This window comes from Arabidopsis lyrata (assembly GCF_000004255.2).
Source record: "Arabidopsis lyrata subsp. lyrata unplaced genomic scaffold ARALYscaffold_1, whole genome shotgun sequence".
Classification (NCBI taxonomy): domain Eukaryota; kingdom Viridiplantae; phylum Streptophyta; class Magnoliopsida; order Brassicales; family Brassicaceae; genus Arabidopsis; species Arabidopsis lyrata.
The window spans coordinates 4,508,230-4,527,127 of record NW_003302555.1 but is presented as its reverse complement, the minus strand read 5'-3'; the positions used below and the strand labels follow the sequence as shown (position 1 = coordinate 4,527,127).

The 18,898-nt window shown below is 37.6% G+C and overlaps 4 protein-coding genes and 2 pseudogenes across 6 annotated transcripts; 5 read left to right on the top strand and 1 right to left on the bottom strand.

Moving 5' to 3' along the window:
• The first annotated feature begins 69 nt into the window (after nt 1-69).
• Nucleotides 70-3,541, top strand: LOC9328695 (G-type lectin S-receptor-like serine/threonine-protein kinase At1g11280). 2 transcript variants are annotated; one of them, XM_021013354.1, is made up of 7 exons: nt 70-1,458; nt 1,595-1,702; nt 1,980-2,116; nt 2,202-2,412; nt 2,519-2,756; nt 2,835-2,985; nt 3,056-3,541. In XM_021013354.1, exons 1-7 carry the CDS (start codon nt 177-179, stop codon nt 3,347-3,349), a joined length of 2,421 nt encoding a protein of 806 aa, XP_020869013.1. In that variant the 5' UTR covers nt 70-176; the 3' UTR covers nt 3,350-3,541. The 2 variants fall into 2 exon arrangements, with proteins under 2 accessions (XP_020869013.1, XP_020869014.1); XM_021013355.1 differs by lacking the exons at nt 2,835-2,985; nt 3,056-3,541 and having other exon boundaries at nt 2,502-2,577.
• A 195-nt stretch (nt 3,542-3,736) lies between these two features.
• LOC9325925 (F-box protein At1g11270) lies at nt 3,737-5,376 on the top strand. The gene has a single exon (XM_021013356.1). It carries the CDS (start codon nt 4,253-4,255, stop codon nt 5,243-5,245), a length of 993 nt encoding a protein of 330 aa, XP_020869015.1. The 5' UTR covers nt 3,737-4,252; the 3' UTR covers nt 5,246-5,376.
• A 76-nt stretch (nt 5,377-5,452) lies between these two features.
• LOC110224993 lies at nt 5,453-6,830 on the top strand (annotated as a pseudogene).
• Nucleotides 6,831-9,805: 2,975 nt separating this feature from the next.
• LOC9328694 lies at nt 9,806-10,854 on the bottom strand. Its single transcript, XM_021013895.1, has one exon. It carries the CDS (start codon nt 10,713-10,715, stop codon nt 9,843-9,845), a length of 873 nt encoding a protein of 290 aa, XP_020869554.1. The 5' UTR covers nt 10,716-10,854; the 3' UTR covers nt 9,806-9,842.
• A 2,357-nt stretch (nt 10,855-13,211) lies between these two features.
• On the top strand, nt 13,212-17,432 carry LOC9328693 (G-type lectin S-receptor-like serine/threonine-protein kinase At1g61360). 2 transcript variants are annotated; one of them, XM_021013889.1, is made up of 8 exons: nt 13,212-14,665; nt 14,780-15,511; nt 15,605-15,715; nt 15,910-16,079; nt 16,180-16,390; nt 16,484-16,721; nt 16,803-16,953; nt 17,029-17,432. In XM_021013889.1, the coding sequence occupies exons 1-8, from the start codon at nt 14,227-14,229 to the stop codon at nt 17,329-17,331; spliced, it is 2,355 nt and encodes a 784-aa protein (XP_020869548.1). In that variant the 5' UTR covers nt 13,212-14,226; the 3' UTR covers nt 17,332-17,432. The 2 variants fall into 2 exon arrangements, with proteins under 2 accessions (XP_020869548.1, XP_002892631.1); XM_002892585.2 differs by having other exon boundaries at nt 13,212-15,511.
• On the top strand, nt 17,339-18,678 carry LOC9328692 (annotated as a pseudogene).
• Nucleotides 18,679-18,898: the final 220 nt, after the last annotated feature.

The following is an 18,898-nucleotide window of genomic DNA, read 5'->3' as shown; positions in this document are numbered from 1 at the left end:
CTAAATAACAAAAGTCACACTAGTTATTTTTCCTAAGATTTAGGTCAAACTAGGTAAATTTGAGATAATATTATAGGATACATGTTAGAGGAGTCATTGGTCTCAGCGCTTTCAGTTAGTCAAAATAAGATTTTGTTCATACATTCAGATCTGAATTGGAGAACTCTTTTGGACACATGGGAATACACTTGGGAGAGATTGGTATTGTTTTCTTTCCTTGCTTTCTCTGGTTAAGTTTATTCTTAAGCTGTGGCTATGGAGATATAACTATTTCAAGTCCTTTGACATCGAGACAAACTCTGAGTTCCCCTGGTGGCTTTTATGAGTTAGGATTCTTCAGTCCTAGCAACTCTCAGAATCAGTATGTCGGGATCTGGTTCAAGAAAATTACACCACGGGTGGTTGTGTGGGTGGCTAACAGAGAAAAGCCGATCACAAACCCCGTGGCAAATCTTACTATCAGCAGAAATGGGAGTCTTATTTTGCTGGACAGTAGTAAAAATGTTGTTTGGTCAACCAGAAAACTTTCCACATCTAACAATTGTCATGCAAAGCTCTTAGATACCGGAAATCTTGTCATCATCGATGATGCTTCAGGAAATCTTTTGTGGCAAAGTTTCGAGAATCCTGGTGATACTATGCTGCCTTACTCTTCGCTGATGTACAACCTTGCCACTGGGGAGAAGCGAGTATTGTCTTCGTGGAAAAGCCACACTGATCCATCCCCTGGTGATTTTGTAGTTCAGCTAACGCCACAAGTGCCAGCACAGATCGTTACTATGAGAGACTCGGCAGTTTATAAGAGAAGCGGTCCATGGGCTAAGACTGGGTTCACTGGCGTACCACTAATGGATGAATCATACACAAGTCCATTCAGCCTTTCCCAAGATGTAGGAAATGGAACAGGGCGCTTCTCTTATTTACAGAGAAATTCTGAATTTACACGAGTTATCATAACATCAGAGGGATATCTAAAGACTTTTCGGTACAATGGGACAGGCTGGGTTTTGGACTTTGTGACTCCAGCGAATTCATGTGATCTGTATGGTGCATGTGGACCTTTTGGGTTGTGTGAGACGTCCATGCCCACAAAATGTAAATGCATGAAAGGGTTTGTACCAAAATACAAGGAGGAGTGGAAGCGCGGGAACATGACTTCTGGATGTATGAGACGTACAGAATTATCTTGTCAGGCAAACTTATCTACAAAGACACAAGGAAAAGGTGTAGACGTCTTCTATCGTCTGGCCAATGTAAAGCCTCCAGATCTCTACGAATATGCAAGCTTTGTGGATGCAGATCAATGCCACCAGGGTTGTCTCAGCAATTGCTCGTGCACTGCCTTTGCGTATATTACTGGAATTGGTTGTTTGCTTTGGAATCAGGAGCTAATAGACACAGTTAGATATTCCATTGGAGGAGAGTTTCTGTCCATTCGTCTTGCAAGTTCAGAACTGGGTAGGGCTGAAAGACATTTTCCCATAAAGACACATCATTTTTGTTGCAATTACTCCTTAACTTCGTTTATAGTGTTCATTTCAACAGCAGTGTGGTTTTTCCTTGTTACAATTTTGTTTTGTGGTAAACCTCTCAGCTGGAAGCAGGAGAACCAAGATTATTGCTGGTAGTATCAGCCTTTCCATTTTTGTGATTTTGGCCTTTGCCTCATATAAGTACTGGAGATACAGAGAAAAACAAAATGGTGAGACACCGGATAACATAGTAACGCTCTTTCTTTTCTTGTGCTTTGTTGTTATCTGTATCTCGTGATCAAATCTACACTTAAACCTGCATCTGCTCTTAGAGATTATGGTTGCTCTTTTTGTTTAGCTTATAGAAGTTTTTGTATTGCTTATATACATTTACATGAAGCTTGTCTATTAGAGCTTTAGCTTGTTATACTTCTTCAAATTATATACTAACTCACAGACATTTGTGACCTTTTGGGCCAACTTGGGTGTTCTTCAACAATTCACAAGATTCATGGAAAAATGGTTTGGAACCACAAGAAATTTCAGGTTTAACATTCTTTGAGATGAATACCATACGAGCTGCTACCAATAACTTCAATGTCTCAAACAAACTCGGTCAAGGCGGATTTGGTCCAGTTTATAGGGTAAGTGAGAATTGGTTTTCTTTGCTCTTCTCATGTCTCTGTCATTCTTTGTTCTGAGGATGACTGTTTGCAACTTTGCTTCTAGGGAAAACTGTCAGACAAGAAGGAAATCGCCGTTAAACGCCTTTCTAGTAGCTCTGGACAGGGTACAGAAGAGTTCATGAATGAAATAAAACTCATCTCGAAACTGCAACACAGAAACTTAGTTCGACTTTTGGGATACTGCATTGATGGAGAAGAAAAGCTACTAATTTATGAGTTTCTGGTGAACAAAAGCCTCGACTCTTTTCTCTTTGGTATGCTCCTTGTCCTCCATTTTTTGCCTTTACATTTTTCCTTTTCCTTTCATCGTATGAGAACTGATCTTTCATGCTCATTAATATAGTTTATGTTATTGGCTAGATTTGACGCTAAAGCTTCAGATTGATTGGCCTAAGAGGTTCAACATCATTCAAGGTGTTGCGCGTGGGCTTCTCTATCTCCATCGTGACTCATGCCTGAGGGTCATACACCGAGATCTGAAAGTCAGCAACATTCTCTTGGACGAAAACATGAACCCAAAGATATCAGATTTCGGACTGGCTCGGATGTTTCAAGGAACCCAACATCAAGACAACACTCGTAAAGTTGTTGGAACTCTGTAAGTATCTATCCCAATGACATGCTAAATCAAAGTATTAATTATGTCACCTTAGCAGACTTTTTGGGATATGAACAGAGGATACATGTCTCCTGAGTATGCATGGACAGGGATGTTCTCAGAGAAGTCCGACATCTATGCTTTCGGAGTTTTGCAACTAGAAATCATAAGCGGGAAGAAAATTTCAAGCTTTAGCTGTGGAGAGGAAGGCAAAACCCTTCTTGAATATGTAAGACATCCTCCTGGTGTTTCAAATCGCAAATTCTTAGAATGCTGTCAACTTTTAAACTGTATATCAGGCATGGGAATGTTGGCTCAAGACCGGTGGAGTGGATCTATTGGATCAAGATATAAGCAGCTCGTGTTCACCAGTTGAAGTCGCTCGATGTGTTCAGATTGGACTACTCTGCATCCAACAGCAAGCTATTGACAGACCAAACATAGCACAAGTAGTGACCATGATGACAAGTGCAACAGATCTTCCGAGACCAAAAAAACCAGTGTTTGCGTTGCAGATTCAAGATGAAGAGAGTGCTGTCTCAGTCTCAAAGTCTGTGAATCATATTACACAGACTGAAATATATGGGCGATAAACTTTCCCCTGTGTATCAATGGAGTGTGACACTTAATTTTAAACTATAGATGACTGGTTTTTTTCTTTCTCATGAATCAGAAAAGCGGTCCTCATTAAAACCGAACTTTATTTTGATTCGGTTTGTAAAATTGTGGTTTCTGTTGCTTCAGTTTAAATTCGTAAATAATCAATACAAGGTGCTGCCAATCTAGCTATTGTAGCTAATTTTAAAAACAAATGTACATCAAATCTAATTCACTTACAGAGTTACAGTTTAATAAAACGCTAAGGTTATAATTGGGAAGATTTCTTTTATAAATGTGACAAAGAAAAAGGATTGTGGGTTCAAAGGCCCAAATGAAAATAAACGCCCAAAAAACAGTTTTGATTCGATCCTTTCGTGAGGTACTTCACACTGTAATTATTTATTTATAATTATCTTCTGTGATTGTGTTTTGATTTGACGAAATCCGTAATATTTTGTTTGAGATTTTTTTGGTTTTTTATTATTTATAAGATAATCATTAAAATCACTATGATAGAGATATTTAGATAATTGTAATTACCATTTCGTTAAATGGAAGTTTCAAGTATTCCTTTATTTTTCGATTTCCTAGCCCAGCTCGTGTTTGTGTATATATATATTTGTAGCCTTAATTCTTCTGTTGGTCAATTAGAAAGCCACAAGACAATGTTGAAAAGAGATCGCTCGAGTGTTGTTGAATCGAAAAGACATGGCTCTAGTTTGGTTTTGAAAAGACATCGCTCTAGTGTGGTGAAATTGCTGCTACCACACGATGTTGTTGGGCTCATCCTCGAGAGACTTCCTGTGGAATCTCTGCTGAGGTTCAAGTCTGTATCCAACCAGTGGAAATCCACAATCGAGTCCCGGTGATTCCAGGAACGACAGTTGATCCGTCGTATGCAATCCCGAGGTCCTGATGTTCTTGTAGTGTCCTTTGCTGATGATAATAATGGTGATGATGAAGCTACGACGGAGAGGAGAATTGTGTTTGGTTCGTCCATAGTTTCTACGTTCAGATTCCCTACTTGGAACACCTTGCTCTGCTATGGTAGTTGTGACGGTCTGGTATGCATCTACTGCTTTTACTCGCCGAATATCGTGGTGAATCCCGCCACTAAATGGCATCGAAGTTGTCCTCTTTCCAACTTGCAACAGTTCCTCATCGACAAATATGATAAACAAGAGTGTGACTTCCCAGATCCTAAGCTTGGATTTGGTAAAGACAAACTCAAGGGCACGTTTAAGCAGGTTTGGTTATATAATTCATCCGAGTTTGGCCTCGACAACGTTACCACTTGTGAAGTTTTCGATTTTAGTACCAATGCTTGGAGGTACGTTCATCCTGCTTCTCCTTATCGGATAAATGATTACCAAGATCCCGTGTATTTTGATGGATCACTTCATTGGCTCACCGAGGGTAAAGAATGCAAGATATTATCTTTTGATCTTCACACTGAAACTTTTCAAGTCATATGTAAAGCTCCCTTCCTCTGTGAACGTGACCCTGTCGGCGACACCATGTGCATCCTTGATAATCGCTTGTGCGTTTCTGAGATAAACGGTTCCGCCCAACTGATATGGTCGTTGGATTCTTCAGGCGGCAACAAGACATGGAAGAAATTGTGTTCGATAAATCTCACAGTAAATATCGATTGGTTTATGTCTTTCAGCTTCCCACTGTCTCCAATAGCAATCCTGGACGAGACTAAGCTATTGCTTCAAGGTCGAAATAGCTTGGAACATCGGGTGATATATGATCTCCATACCAAATCTTATGATTTACTCTTCGACCCTAAAACCGGATATGCTGTTTATTATTACCAAAGCTTATTCTCTGCTTTATCAAATAAATTTGTCATTATTTTCTTTCTACCAATGAACCTTTTGTAATTTAACGTTTTCTGCATTTTTAGTGAAGGGTGGTTTTTTCTTCTTCTAGGTTTTTCTTTGGCTTCTTGTTGATCTCAGCTTTTTGGCAAATCTACACTTAATGCCCCATTTTGACATTTTTGGTTTTTATTTTTAATCAGATAACAATTAAAATCACAATTAATGGAAAGTTTGAAGTTTTCCTTTTTATCGATTTCCTAGCTCAGCTCGTGTTTGTGTATATATTTGTAGCCTCAATTCGTCTGTTGATCGATTAGAGAGACACAACACAAGACAATGTTGGAAAGAGATCGCTCGAGTGTTGTTGGATCGCAAAGACATGGCTCCAGTTTGGTTTTGAAAAGACAGCGCTCCAACAGTCTGGAACAGCTACCACACGATGTTGTAGAGCTCATTCTCCAGAGGCTTCCTGTGAAATTTCTGCTGAGGTTCAAATCTGTATGCAACAAGTGGAAATCCACTATTGAGTCTCCGTGTTTCAAGGAACGACAGTTTATCCGTCGTAGGCAATCCCGAGGTTCAGATGTCCTTTTCGTGTACCCTTAATCTGACTTAGAGGCTCCATCTAGGAGAATTGTGTATGGGTCGTCAATAATTTGTACGGTCAGGTTCCCTAATTTGGGCAGCATGATCTGCCATGGTAGTTGTGACGGTCTACTATGTCTCTACTGTGTCTACACACCGAGTTTCCTGATCAATCCCGCCACTCGATGGCGTCAAAGTTTTCCTCTTTCCAGCATTCAACAGCTCATTGTTGAGAGGTACTGTAACAAAGGAGAGTTTGGCCTCTCAAGTCCTAAGCTTGGATTCGGTAAAGACAAATTTAGTGGCACGTATAAGCCTGTCTGGTTATATAATTCATCTGACTTTGGCCTAGACAACGTTACTACTTGTGAAGTTTTTGATTTTAACACCAATGCTTGGCGGTACGTTTTCCCTGCTTGCTCCTATCGGATTCTTTCTTACCAGAAGCCCGTGTATCTAGATGGATCGCTTTACTGGTTCACCGAGTGCGAAGAAACCAAGGTTTTATCTTTCGATCTTCACACCGAAACTTTTCAAGTCCTCTGTAAAGCTCCCTTTGCCCATGTACGTGACCCTTACAGCGTCACCATGTGCGTCCTTGATGACCGCGTGTGCGTATCCGAGAAAAACTGGCCAACCCAAGTGATATGGTCGTTCGATTCTTCTGGCGGCGGCAACCAGACATGGAAGAAAATGTGTTCAATAGATCTCACCAAAACTGTTTCTTGGTTCGGCGAATCGGGATCCGCACTCTTACCAATTGCAATTCTTGAGAAGAATAAGTTATTGCTTCATGGTCGTCAACACCAACCACTCGTGATACATGATCTCCATACCAAATCTTATGATTCACTTTTCACACCTACCACAGCGGGGAATTGTGTTTATTATTACCAAAGCTTATTCTCTGCTCTATCCAACTAATTTGTCTTCTTTTCTCTGTACCAATGAACCTTTGTAATTTAACATTTCTTTAGTTTTTCTATTGAACGATGATTTTCTTCTCCTCCGGTTTGTTTTTGGCTTCCTGATGAATTCAGCCTTGTTAGATTTTTAGCAATTATATCTACTGTTTGTGCTAAAGTAAGATACCAATAATATGCAGAGAGTAAGAGTTCTATTTGGAACAAGATAATTCTAGCTCGTGACAGCAAGGCAGCTATAGACAGACCAAACATAAGTAGTGTCTACAAAGGCACAAGGAAAAGGCGTAGACGTCTTGTATCGTCTGGCCAATGTAAAGCCTCCAGATCTCTACGAATATGCAAGCTTTGTGGATGCAGATCAATGCCACCAGGGTTGTCTCAGCAATTGCTCGTGCACTGCCTTTGCGTATATTACTGGAATTGGTTGTTTGCTTTGGAATCAGGAGCTAATAGACACAGTTAGATATTCCATTGGAGGAGAGTTTCTGTCCATTCGTCTTGCAAGTTCAGAACTGGGTAGGGCTGAAAGACATTTTCCCATAAAGACACATCATTTTTGTTGCAATTACTCGTTAACTTTGTTTATGTGTTCATTTAAACTGCAGCATGGTTTTTACTTGGTATAATTTTGTTTTGTGGTAAATCTCTCAGCTGGAAACAGGAGAACCAAGATTATTTTGCTGGTAGTATCAGCCTTTCCATTTTTGTGATTTTGGCCTTTGCCTCATATAAGTACTGGAGATACAGAGCAAAACAAAAGGGTGAGACACCGGATAACATAGTAGTGCTCTTTCTTGTCTTGTGCTTTGTTGTTGTTATCTATCTCGTGATCAAATCTACACTTAAACCTGCATCACCTCATAGATATATATTATGGTTTCTCTTTTCGTTTAGCTTATAGAAATTTCTGTATTGCATATATACAACTACATGAAGCTTGTCTATTTGAGCTTTAGCTTGTTATACTTCTTCAAATTATATATTTGTGACCTGTTGGGCCAACTTGGGTGTTCTTCAACAATTCACAAGATTCATGGAAAAACGGTTTGGAACCACAAGAAATCTCAGGTTTAACATTCTTTGAGATGTATACCATACGAGCTGCTACCAATAACTTCAATGTCTCAAACAAACTTGCAAAAGTCGTGTCCATGATCTCTACTTTAACTGATCTTCTAAGACCAAAACCACCAGTATTTGCATTGAATAACCAATTAAAAGATGGTGTCTGAGTTTGTGAATAATTTAACACAAACTGCGATACATGGTCGGTAAAGTCTCCCTTCTGTATCACCTTCTCAATTCAGAGCCGTGACAACCCATTGGCAAAAAGGGCAAATGCCCAAAGCCACACAAAAAAAAATTATAGTATAGGCCACATTTTTGTAACAAAGTAGTATATTTATGTAGTTAGTTTGATAAAAAATATGTTGTTTAATAAAATTCTTTTAATGGAAATTATAGTTTTAACTATGCCTTTACTTAGTTAGAAGAGATTTTCTTATCGAAAACACAATCTTTAGTAATATATAATAATAAATAAAAATATATATTAAAAACAAACAATATTATTAGAAAAACAAAGAATATTTCTAGAAAAACATGAAAACAAAGAAAATAACTTATTTTGATTTTTTTTACATTATCAGTTTTTGTTACTAATACTTTGTTTCGATTCAATATTATGATTTTTTTTAAAAAAAATATTACCATAGACCTTTTTTAAAAGGGTTTTGTGCAAAATAACCCTCGAAGTAGCCAATTTTTGCAAGAAAACCCTCCATCTCAAATAAATTCAAGTCAATAACGCCATCTCAAAAGTCACCCGCAATATAGCCCTCGTGTGTATCGATGACGTGGCAGCCGTTAACTCCGTCAGTGGGTTTTGTGCCAAAAAACCCTCGAAGTAGCCAAATTGCAAAAAAAACCCTTCATTAAACCAATTTTTGCAAAAAAACCTTTCGGGTATTTTAAAATTTGGGTACGGGTTCGGGTTTACCTATAATACCCAAAAATAAAAATTGTTGTATGTAAATCTATCCACCCTATTGTTCGTACCGAAGTTGCAATAATAAATAAGTACGAGTTTTTGGGAGCGAACGGAGATATTTCTCTGATTAACGATAATCGTGCTTCTGTGATTACAGAGATGGAATTCGAGTGAACGAGAATACGAAATATACGCAAGAGTTAGCTATGATTTTTAGAGAAGTAATATATGTTTTGTCGAGGCTCTGAGCCTTACAGAAGGTGATTCCGTGCCGGGCACGTTTTTCGAGGCTCTGAGTCTTATAGAAGTTGATTTCGTGGCTTGCACGTTTTTCGAAGCTCTGAGTCTTACAGAAGTTGATTTCGTGGCTTGCACGTTTTTCGAGGCTCTGAGCCTTACAAAATATTTTGTCTCTTTTGCGACGAATTTGGGCTTTTACAGAAGATTTTCTGGTTTTACAGAAAACTTATATAAATTTTACAGAATTCTTCTGTTAAACCCTAGATTTTTCCTTCTCGTATAAATGGCTCCACCATGTCTTACTTTGATCATGCCAATGATCATACATTTAAGAAGATATCAAAATCGATTATTACCATATTGTTTCCTTTGCTTCCCTGTACAATCGAATTCTCCAACAGTCGCTTTTTTAAAACAAACCTTGGCTACTTTGAGGGTTTTTTTGCACAAAATTTGGCTACTTTGAGGGTTTTCTTGCAAAACTTGACTACTTTGAGGGTTTTTTTGCACAAAAGTTCACTTGTCGTGACGTTTTGGAACGGAGTTAACGGCTGCCACGTCATCGATACACGCGAGGGCTATATTGCGGGTGACTTTTGAGATGGTGGTATTGACTTGCAGTTATTTGAAATGGAGGGTTTTCTTGCAAAAATTGGCTACTTCGAGGGTTTTTTTGCACAAAACCCTTTTTAAAAAAATGTGTCCTAGGCCACAAAACGTCTAAGCACGGCACTGTCTCAATTATTGTTGCCAATACTCTTAGTAATACACAAGCTAAAGAACAATCGGCTATTTACACGCGTACGATATTATACAAGACGCAACAAACGATTTAATTTGTCTATGCATGTTAATATATTTTTCCACTATTCCACATTGTTTTTTTTTTGGACAAACCGATTGTTTTCATTAAAACTTAAGAAACCTTACAAGGAGGAATTACAACCAACAGAAAGAAAACTGTAAACAAGCATAGTAAAAGAAGCCAAACATACCATATAACAATGGTTAAAAGATAGATGGATAGGCGATACAAATCATAAGAATAACACAAAGGAAATCGAACAACAAGAACGATCTCCATAGATTCTTGAAAGACTGCATCCGTCGTAACCCGAGAGATTACATAATCTGCATCAAAGGCAGATAAAAGCTTCAGCCGGGAGGAGGATCCTTGCAATACCGACAACGCTTCGACATCCAAACCACTCCACATTGGAGGGAATTTTGGGAAGAGAAACTGCTCTGTTAAAGAGCTACCAGGGCACCAAATACCCAACATATCCAGATTCATCGGGGGAGGCCTTTCAACCTGCCACCAAGAAAGAGAAACCAAAATCACAGCACCAAAAGCCATAATGAATACAAAGAAACTGCATATTGCAGTAATAGATCGCACGCTTGCGAAATTTTGAATGGGAGGAGGGCAAACCAGAATCGAAGCCATACTGTACGTTACACAAGTATGGAACCATAGTCGATTCTGGGCTAGGGAAAGAGTAATGGATGCTCTCAGAACTGAGGGAGGAGAGATATCGTGTAAAACAGGTGTCAGGACAAGTGAATCGGAACCACTTGTATCAAAAGGATAACCAAAAATCTGGAAATAAACCAATTTCCATGGACTGCACGCAGCAGTAACTATCCGCAAGAATACGGGAAAGGGATCATCAGTAGATCCAAGAGGAGCAATGACGGGTAAAATCGATGCACAATGGCTCAGCTTTACGGTCACGCGGAAAAATAAACCCAATCTAGTCGACATACCTATGAAACCCGTGAAAGCCATGGCCTTTAAAATGATGGAGAGACTGGCGATGGGGTTAAAGCCCACTAAGGGATTCTTGGCCCATGCCCACTTCGAAGACACTGTGGAGGAGAGGCGGAACGAGCGGCTGGGAACGGAGACGAAGAACTTGTTTGTTGGAATCAAGAACTTGTTTTTTCATGGTAGCAGACGAAGTAAAAATTTTTTTAAAAAAAAAATAGTCTACTTGGAGATGGAGGTGGGATTCGTACACTTGCTCACGATGATAATCAATACAATTTTACCACTTCGCCTAAGTCAATATTCGTATATCTTCGAAAAGAGGATGTATATATATACATGTAAACATCATGGGTTAGGTCTAACTGCAGTTATTTAAAAAATAAAGAATTTAAAAGATAATAACAACTAAACGAGGTATTTTTATTCCAAATTTAAAACTACATGTATTAAACGGTAAAAAAAAATAGACAGCGGTTTTTTCGGGTTTTTTCCCAATTATTTAACAATATAATAAAAAAAAAAAAGTATAGTGAATATCGGTTTTGGAGTTGTGTTGTTCATTTTAAAGATTGTGTTTGCTTTTTGTTTTAAACAAACCATTTATTATCATCTAAATATAATAGTGTTTCAAAAATCGAGTCAATTATGTTAAATGAAAATCAGACCAAATTAGTAATGAGAACCATAAGTAATCCCTTGACGCAAATTAGTAATGAGAACCATAAGTAATCCCCTCCGGTCTTATTTGGCGATACTAAAATTACTTTGTTTTCTGGAAGGAATTATTTAATAATGAGTAAAATACTTTATAATTGAAAATCATTTAATGGCATTTTCTTGTAACATCTTATCAACTAAAGATTATATATACAGTACACTATACATTTATATATGAAGTGATGTTCAAGCCGTTTAAAAAATTATATGAGATTTTACATTTTAAAAAAAATCAATAATATGATTTCTCTTGTTTTTACTTAATTGTCCTTATATAAACCAACCAAAGAAAAATTAGAGATAAAAGGTAAATAACAACAGAACATCGATTACTACAACAAATATAGAAATAAAAAGGTACCTTAACCATGTAGGCATCTAATACCATATTTGACACTAGGATGGAAGCACCAGTAGTTCTACAGAAAGTCAGAAACTATCAAGGGCAACATCCTCTAGGCACGCGATGTCAGTACCATTGACAAAGATAGTCAATTCAAAGTTAAGTCAAAGACATTGCGTGCAACGGACAAAATAGGCTACACGATCCCAATTTGATCGAAGAAATAAATTAGAATTCTAATTAGATCCCATTATGGAATACTAAACAAGAAGATTTTGGATCTACATACGAGAGAAAGATGTGATTCCGAGAGACAAATTAAATTCTAATAAAAAGTAAGTGAAAATTTATAAACAATAGACATAATTTGTACGAAAATCGATTGTCATAATATGTTGTAAGCGCATATCATTCATACACATCCACATTTGAAGCATCCACTCAGTAAGAAGGTTCTCTCTCAATCAATTGTGATGTTCTTCAAGATTTCATAGTTTCCAAATTTGAATTCACGAATGAGTGAAACCATTGCAAATAAAGCAGTTAAAGATGGTAAGTCATTCCCAATGGTCAATACAGTAAATCAGATAAGATAACTCTATTACTAGATACTGAATTCTAAATCAAAGATACAAAGTTGAAGAATTTTGATACAAATTAAATCCTTAACACGAAGAATATATATCATAACCCTAAATCAGATGCATCGTTAGACCAGAAAATGAAGATTATGCGTGTTAGAGATTTAATTGTATCAAAATTTAATATAATACCAAACAATCATCTGTATATGAATTATTATTATTATTTATTTTTTCAATTGGTATTGTATTAAGAGATGATTTTTTGTTACAACATATACAGACAAAAGAGCCAAACATAGACTATGGAACAACATCGCTTTGTACAAAAATCGATTGTCATAATATGTTGTGTACACATATAATCTATATACATCCCCATATAATTAATGTTGTTGATAGGTGTAAAAATGAATAATAATTTTACTTTGCTTACATCTAGTTTAGCTTTCATCACAATTAGCTTGTATGCAAATTGTTCTTGGGATTAAGGGTTTTAATATATGTTAGTTTTGTATTCTACAATCATAGTAGAGAGATGCTTATCTTTTATTATAGACAAAGAAAAACGGATCATAATCATCAAATATTTAAATTATAAAATTTTAAAATGGAAAAAAAAAAACAGAAAAAAAAAAAAAAAATGTCACGGTGAAGAGACACACATAAGAAAACGTAACTATTTACGGATTTTTTTTTTTTTTTATGGATTTCTCTAATTGTATTTATTTTCTATTAAAAATAAATTACATAACTGATTTTGATTTATGTAAATCTATTTATCGTACATTGAATTAAATATTTATTAGTATACATTTATTAAAAAGTTAATTAAAACATATCAACTTGTAAGAAATTCTGGTTCGTTCGGTTTAGGCAAGTCACAAAATTTGGGAATCATCTTTACTGATCAGGTTCACTGAATTTGGTCCTCTTACAGATTTAATGAATGTGGTTTGGTTCGGTTCGTCGTATGTCTGCACTCGTCGGAGCTCAAAGTTGCTTAAACTTTGCATCAAAGTAGAGCAGATCATAGCTAATTTATGGAACCTCAGATCTCAAAATCAAAGTCGGTGTCTTGTTGTGATTCTGTAGTTTTGTACGGTATTGCAATGGCTTTGGAAGGTTTTGATTTTTCCTGGACAAGAAACGCGCTGAAGGTGTTTGTTGAAATGCCTGAGCGACAAGTCTTTGTCCGATATATGTCCTCGTTTTGGTTCTGCAACTTACCAAATAAACACTAGTCATTCAAGAAACCAGGTACACACAAAAAGTCTCTTGATTGGCTATTAAAAACAGCAAACTGAAAATCTTGTTCAATCTTCTATTCAGTCAAACATTCTCTGCGTTGTTGTATTCATATGATTGGTAGACGTGTAGTTAACTGGTTACGTTGTTTATCATTGAATTTAAACTGATTATATGATCATGACTAGCTACGGCCAGACATTCAACGGCAAATAAACTAAATAATTTCGTAGCAATTAGGTGAATTGCAACGATTTTGTGGCATTGTTTGTCCGTTGACCTTGTTCAGGAATTGTGAATATTTGTTTCTTTCAGTTGAGATATTCAAAGTATTGTACTTTATTCCGTGTAATGACAATAAGATCTTTTGATTTTTGATGAATTCATGCACCAAGGATTATGAAAATTGCGAAAGTCAAGTGATGTGATATGTTTGGTTTAATATTATAAGCGTGTGTGTCTTCTTTAGTCAATTTAGGATGTTTGAATGTAAAAAGATGCCAATAAGATTGCTTGGTCAAGATAACTTGTTTGAATATCAGAACATCTTTAGGTTTCATATTCGTCTGAAGAAACTTTATTTTATTCATTACATTGAATCTCTCAACGAAGATCTCTTGCAGACACATAGAAAGGAAAGATGAGTGTTTTTTACTTTCCTTGCTTGATTTTGTTAACCTTGTTTTCAAGTTATTGCTATGCAGCTATAACCACATCGAGTCCTTTGTCGATAAGACAAACTCTCAGCTCTCCTAATGAATCCTTTGAGCTAGGTTTCTTCAGTCCTAACAGCTCTCAAAATCATCACTACGTTGGAATCTGGTTCAAGAGAGTCACTCCTCGAGTGTATGTTTGGGTAGCTAATAGAGAAAAATCGGTAACGAGCCTCACGGCGAATCTCACCATCAGCAGCAATGGGAGCCTTATCTTGCTTGATGAGAAACAAGACATTGTGTGGTCATCTGGAAGAGAAGTTCTTACATTTAATGAATGTCGTGCTGAGCTTTTAAACTCCGGAAATCTTGTCCTCATAGATAATGTTACTGGGAAATATCTATGGGAAAGTTTCGAGCATCCTGGTGATACTATGCTTCCTCTCTCATCGCTTATGTACAGTACTCTTAACAACACCAGGCGTGTGTTGACTTCTTGGAAGACTAACACAGATCCATCTCCTGGTGAATTTGTAGCAGAGCTTACGCCACAGGTACCCCCTCAAGGACTTGTATGGAAAGGGTCATCACCTTATTGGAGAAGCGGGCCATGGGTGGACACAAGGTTCAGTGGGATACCGGAAATGGATAAAACATATGTAAATCCATTAACTATGGTCCAAGATGTGGTGAATGGCACAGGAATTTTGACTTTTTGTGCATTAAGAAATTTTGATGTGTCTTACATCAAGCTAACGTCTGATGGATCATTGGATATTCACCGTAGTAATGGTGGCACCACCGGGTGGATTAAGCATTTTGAAGGTCCTCTAAGCTCATGTGATCTCTACGGTACATGTGGACCTTATGGTTTGTGTATGAGGTCCATTAGTGCTCCAACCTGCAAATGCTTGAGAGGGTTTGTGCCAAAGTCAGATGATGAGTGGAATAATGGAAACTGGACTCGTGGGTGTGTGAGACGAACAGAATTATCATCATGTCAGGGAAATTCTGCGTCAACAACACAAGGCAAAGACACAACAGACGGATTTTACCGTGTTGCCAATATTAAGCCTCCAGATTCTTACGAATTAACAAGCTTTGGTGATGCAGAACAATGCCATAAAGGATGTCTCCGCAACTGTTCTTGCTTGGCCTTTGCCTATATTAATAAAATTGGATGCTTGGTGTGGAACCAGGAGCTATTGGACACGGTTCAGTTTAGTGAAGAAGGAGAGTTTCTTTCCATCCGTCTTGCACGTTCTGAGTTAGGTAGGGCTTAAAGACTTTACTTTTTACATTTTTGTTTACGGTTTGTTCAATAACAATATGACTTACAGTTAAGTTTCTTGGTGGTTCTCCCAGCTAGAGGCAAGCGAATCAAGATCATCGCTGTTAGCGCTATTAGCCTTTGTGTGTTTTTTATCTTGGTGCTTGCTGCATTTGGGTGTTGGAGATACAGAGTGAAACAAAACGGTGAGACTCCAAAAAAAAGATTAAAAGCTCACTCTCTATGTTTCTCGTTTGTTGTGTATTCATTATTGATCTTATTGGCCTTTTAGCTACCAGATCTTTCATGCTTGAAGCTCCATCAATTTTGAGCTCTGGCATGATCCTAAAATGCTAGAAAATTATGTACTAACACATGGGTGGATCCATTTAACTCGTAGGTGAAGCTCGTGTAGCCATGGATATTTCAGAAGATTCTTGGAAGAATGGTTTGAAATCACAAGATGTCTCAGGTTCAAATTTCTTTGAGATGCATACCATACAAGCAGCGACTGATAATTTCAGCGTGTCAAATAAACTCGGTCAAGGTGGATTTGGAACAGTTTATAAGGTAAAAGATAATATATGATGCCCTCTCTTTTTTTGCTCTTTTCTGCTGTTGTCTTTCTTGTTCTCTTTATGACTCTCTCTGCAACTCTTTCTGCTTACAGGGAAAGCTAAAAGATGGGAAAGAAATAGCTATAAAACGTCTTTCTAACAGCTCTGGAGAGGGCACAGAGGAATTCATGAACGAATTAAAACTCATCTCAAAACTACAACACAGAAACTTGGTTCGGCTTTTAGGATATTGTATTGAAGGAGAAGAGAAGCTATTGATTTATGAGTTTATGGTCAACAAAAGCCTTGACACTTTTCTCTTCGGTCAGTCCTTACTTTGCATATCTACCTCTGCTTTTGCCAATTTCCTTCTATGGCTAACATGCTGATCAGTTTCAGATCTGTGATAATCTCTAGATTTGAAGAAGAAGCTGGAGATTGATTGGCCTAAGAGATTCAATATCATTCAAGGTATTGCTCGTGGACTTCTCTATCTCCATCGCGACTCATTCCTCAGAGTTGTACATCGCGATCTAAAGGCCAGCAACATTCTCTTGGACGAGAAGATGAATCCCAAAATATCAGATTTTGGGTTGGCTAGGATGTTTCAAGGAACTCAAAATCAAGACAACACTGGCAGAGTATTTGGAACTTTGTAAGAACCACTCCTCTTCTTCTCCTTATTGTCACATGCTGGAATCAAAGTCTCACATTCTATAAAATCACCTTCGAACAGGGGATACATGTCTCCTGAATATGCGTGGACAGGGACATACTCTGAGAAATCTGACATTTATAGCTTTGGGGTTTTGATGCTGGAAATCATCAGCGGGAAAGAGATATCGAGCTTTAGCCATGGCAAAGAGGAAAAAAACCTTGTTGCATATGTAAGAAGAGAAACACACGTAAAGAGTTGATTCCAATCAAAATGAATTCTTATATTTTTTGGATCATTGTAACAGGCATGGGAATCATGGAGCGAAACCGGAGGAGTGGATCTACTGGATCAAGACATTGATGATTCAGATTCAATTGAAGCAGTGATGAGATGTGTTCAGATAGGCTTGCTCTGTGTTCAACACCAAGCAATGGACAGACCAAACATCAAACAAGTTGTGTCAATGCTGACGTCAACAATGGATCTTCCAAAGCCAAAACAACCTATTTTTGTTTCGGATACGAGTGACGAGGATTCTGTGTCTCTTAAGTCTATTGATCACAAGGATATGTGCTCTGATGATGAAAACAAACAAGAATCTCCATGAATCAAAACCAATTCCAGATACTGTTCAAATGTATTTGGCTTCAAACGAAATTAAAATAATACTATTGACAAATAATGGGAATGGTATAGTTACAATTATGTGTGTATATTTGTTGAGATTTTCGATTGAATTATTCATAAAAATAAGAAATAAGTTTCGAAATTTACTTTTTTCCTTAATGGAAGTTTTCCCATTTTTTTTATTGCTTAGAGTCGGTTGCGCAGCTCGTGTGTGTATATATCTTAAAAGCCTCAGTCGTCTGTTGATCAATTGGACAATGTTGAAAAGACATCGGTCCAGTGTTGTGGAATTGCTACCAGACGATGTTGTAGAGCTCATCCTCGAGAGACTTCCTGTGGAGTCTCTGCGGAGGTTCAAGTCTGTATCCAACAAGTGGAAATCGACTATTGCGTCTCGGTGTTTCCAGGAACGACAGTTGATCCGTCGTATGCAATCCCGAGGTCCTGATGTTCTTTTCGTGTACCTCACCTGTTTTGGGGATGATGGTCTGAATACTGATGCTCGAAGAATTGTGCAGTTCGGGTCGTCCATAGTTCGTACGGTCAGGTTCCCCGCTTCAGGCAGCATGATCTGCCATGGTAGTTGTGACGGTCTACTATGCATCTACTGTTTTGAAGTACCGAGTGTCGTGGTGAATCCCGCCACTGGATGGAGTCAAAGGTTTCCTCTTTCCAACATTCAACAGCTCCTCATTGACAAGTATAACAAAGGAACTAACTGTTGGCTTCTCATATCCTGAGCTTGGATTCGGTAAAGACAAATTCACGGGCACATACAAACCGGTTTGGTTATATAACTCATCCAAGTTTGGCCTCGACAACGTTACCACTTGTGAAGTTTTCGATTTTAGCACTAACGCTTGGAGGTACGTTCTCCCAGCTTCTCCTTATCGGATTCTTGCTTACCACACTCCCGTGTATTTAGATGGTTCACTTTATTGGTTTACCGATTGTGAAGAAACCAAGTTATTATATTTTGATCTTCACAAGGAAACTTTTCAAGTCATCTCTAAGGCTCCCTTTTCCCATCTACGTGACCCTTGCAACGTCACCATGTGCATCCTTGATAACCACTTGTGCGTTTCCGAGAAAAACTGGCCCGCCCAAGTCATATGGTCATTAGATTCTTCAGGAGGCCACAAGACTTGGAAGAAAATGTGTTCAATAGATCTCTCACCAAAACATTTTCTTGGTTTGGCGAACCCAAGTTTCCGCTGTCGCCAATAGCAATTCTGGAGAAAAATAAGTTATTGCTTCAAAGTCGTGATTACTTTGATCCACTGGTGATTCATGATCTCCATACCAAATCTTATGATTTACTCTTCAAATCCACCAAACCCATGGGTTCTGTTTATTATTTCCAAAGTTTATTCTCTGCTCTGTCAAATTAATGCTTCTCTCATTCTTTTTACACATGAACCATTGTAATTTAACATTTTCATTTTTTAGATTTCCCCTAATGTATAAAGATTTTTTTTTTTTTTGACATCAATTTAAAAAAAACTTGCTGTATTTATGTTGAAAAAATAATATAAATTATTCAGCAA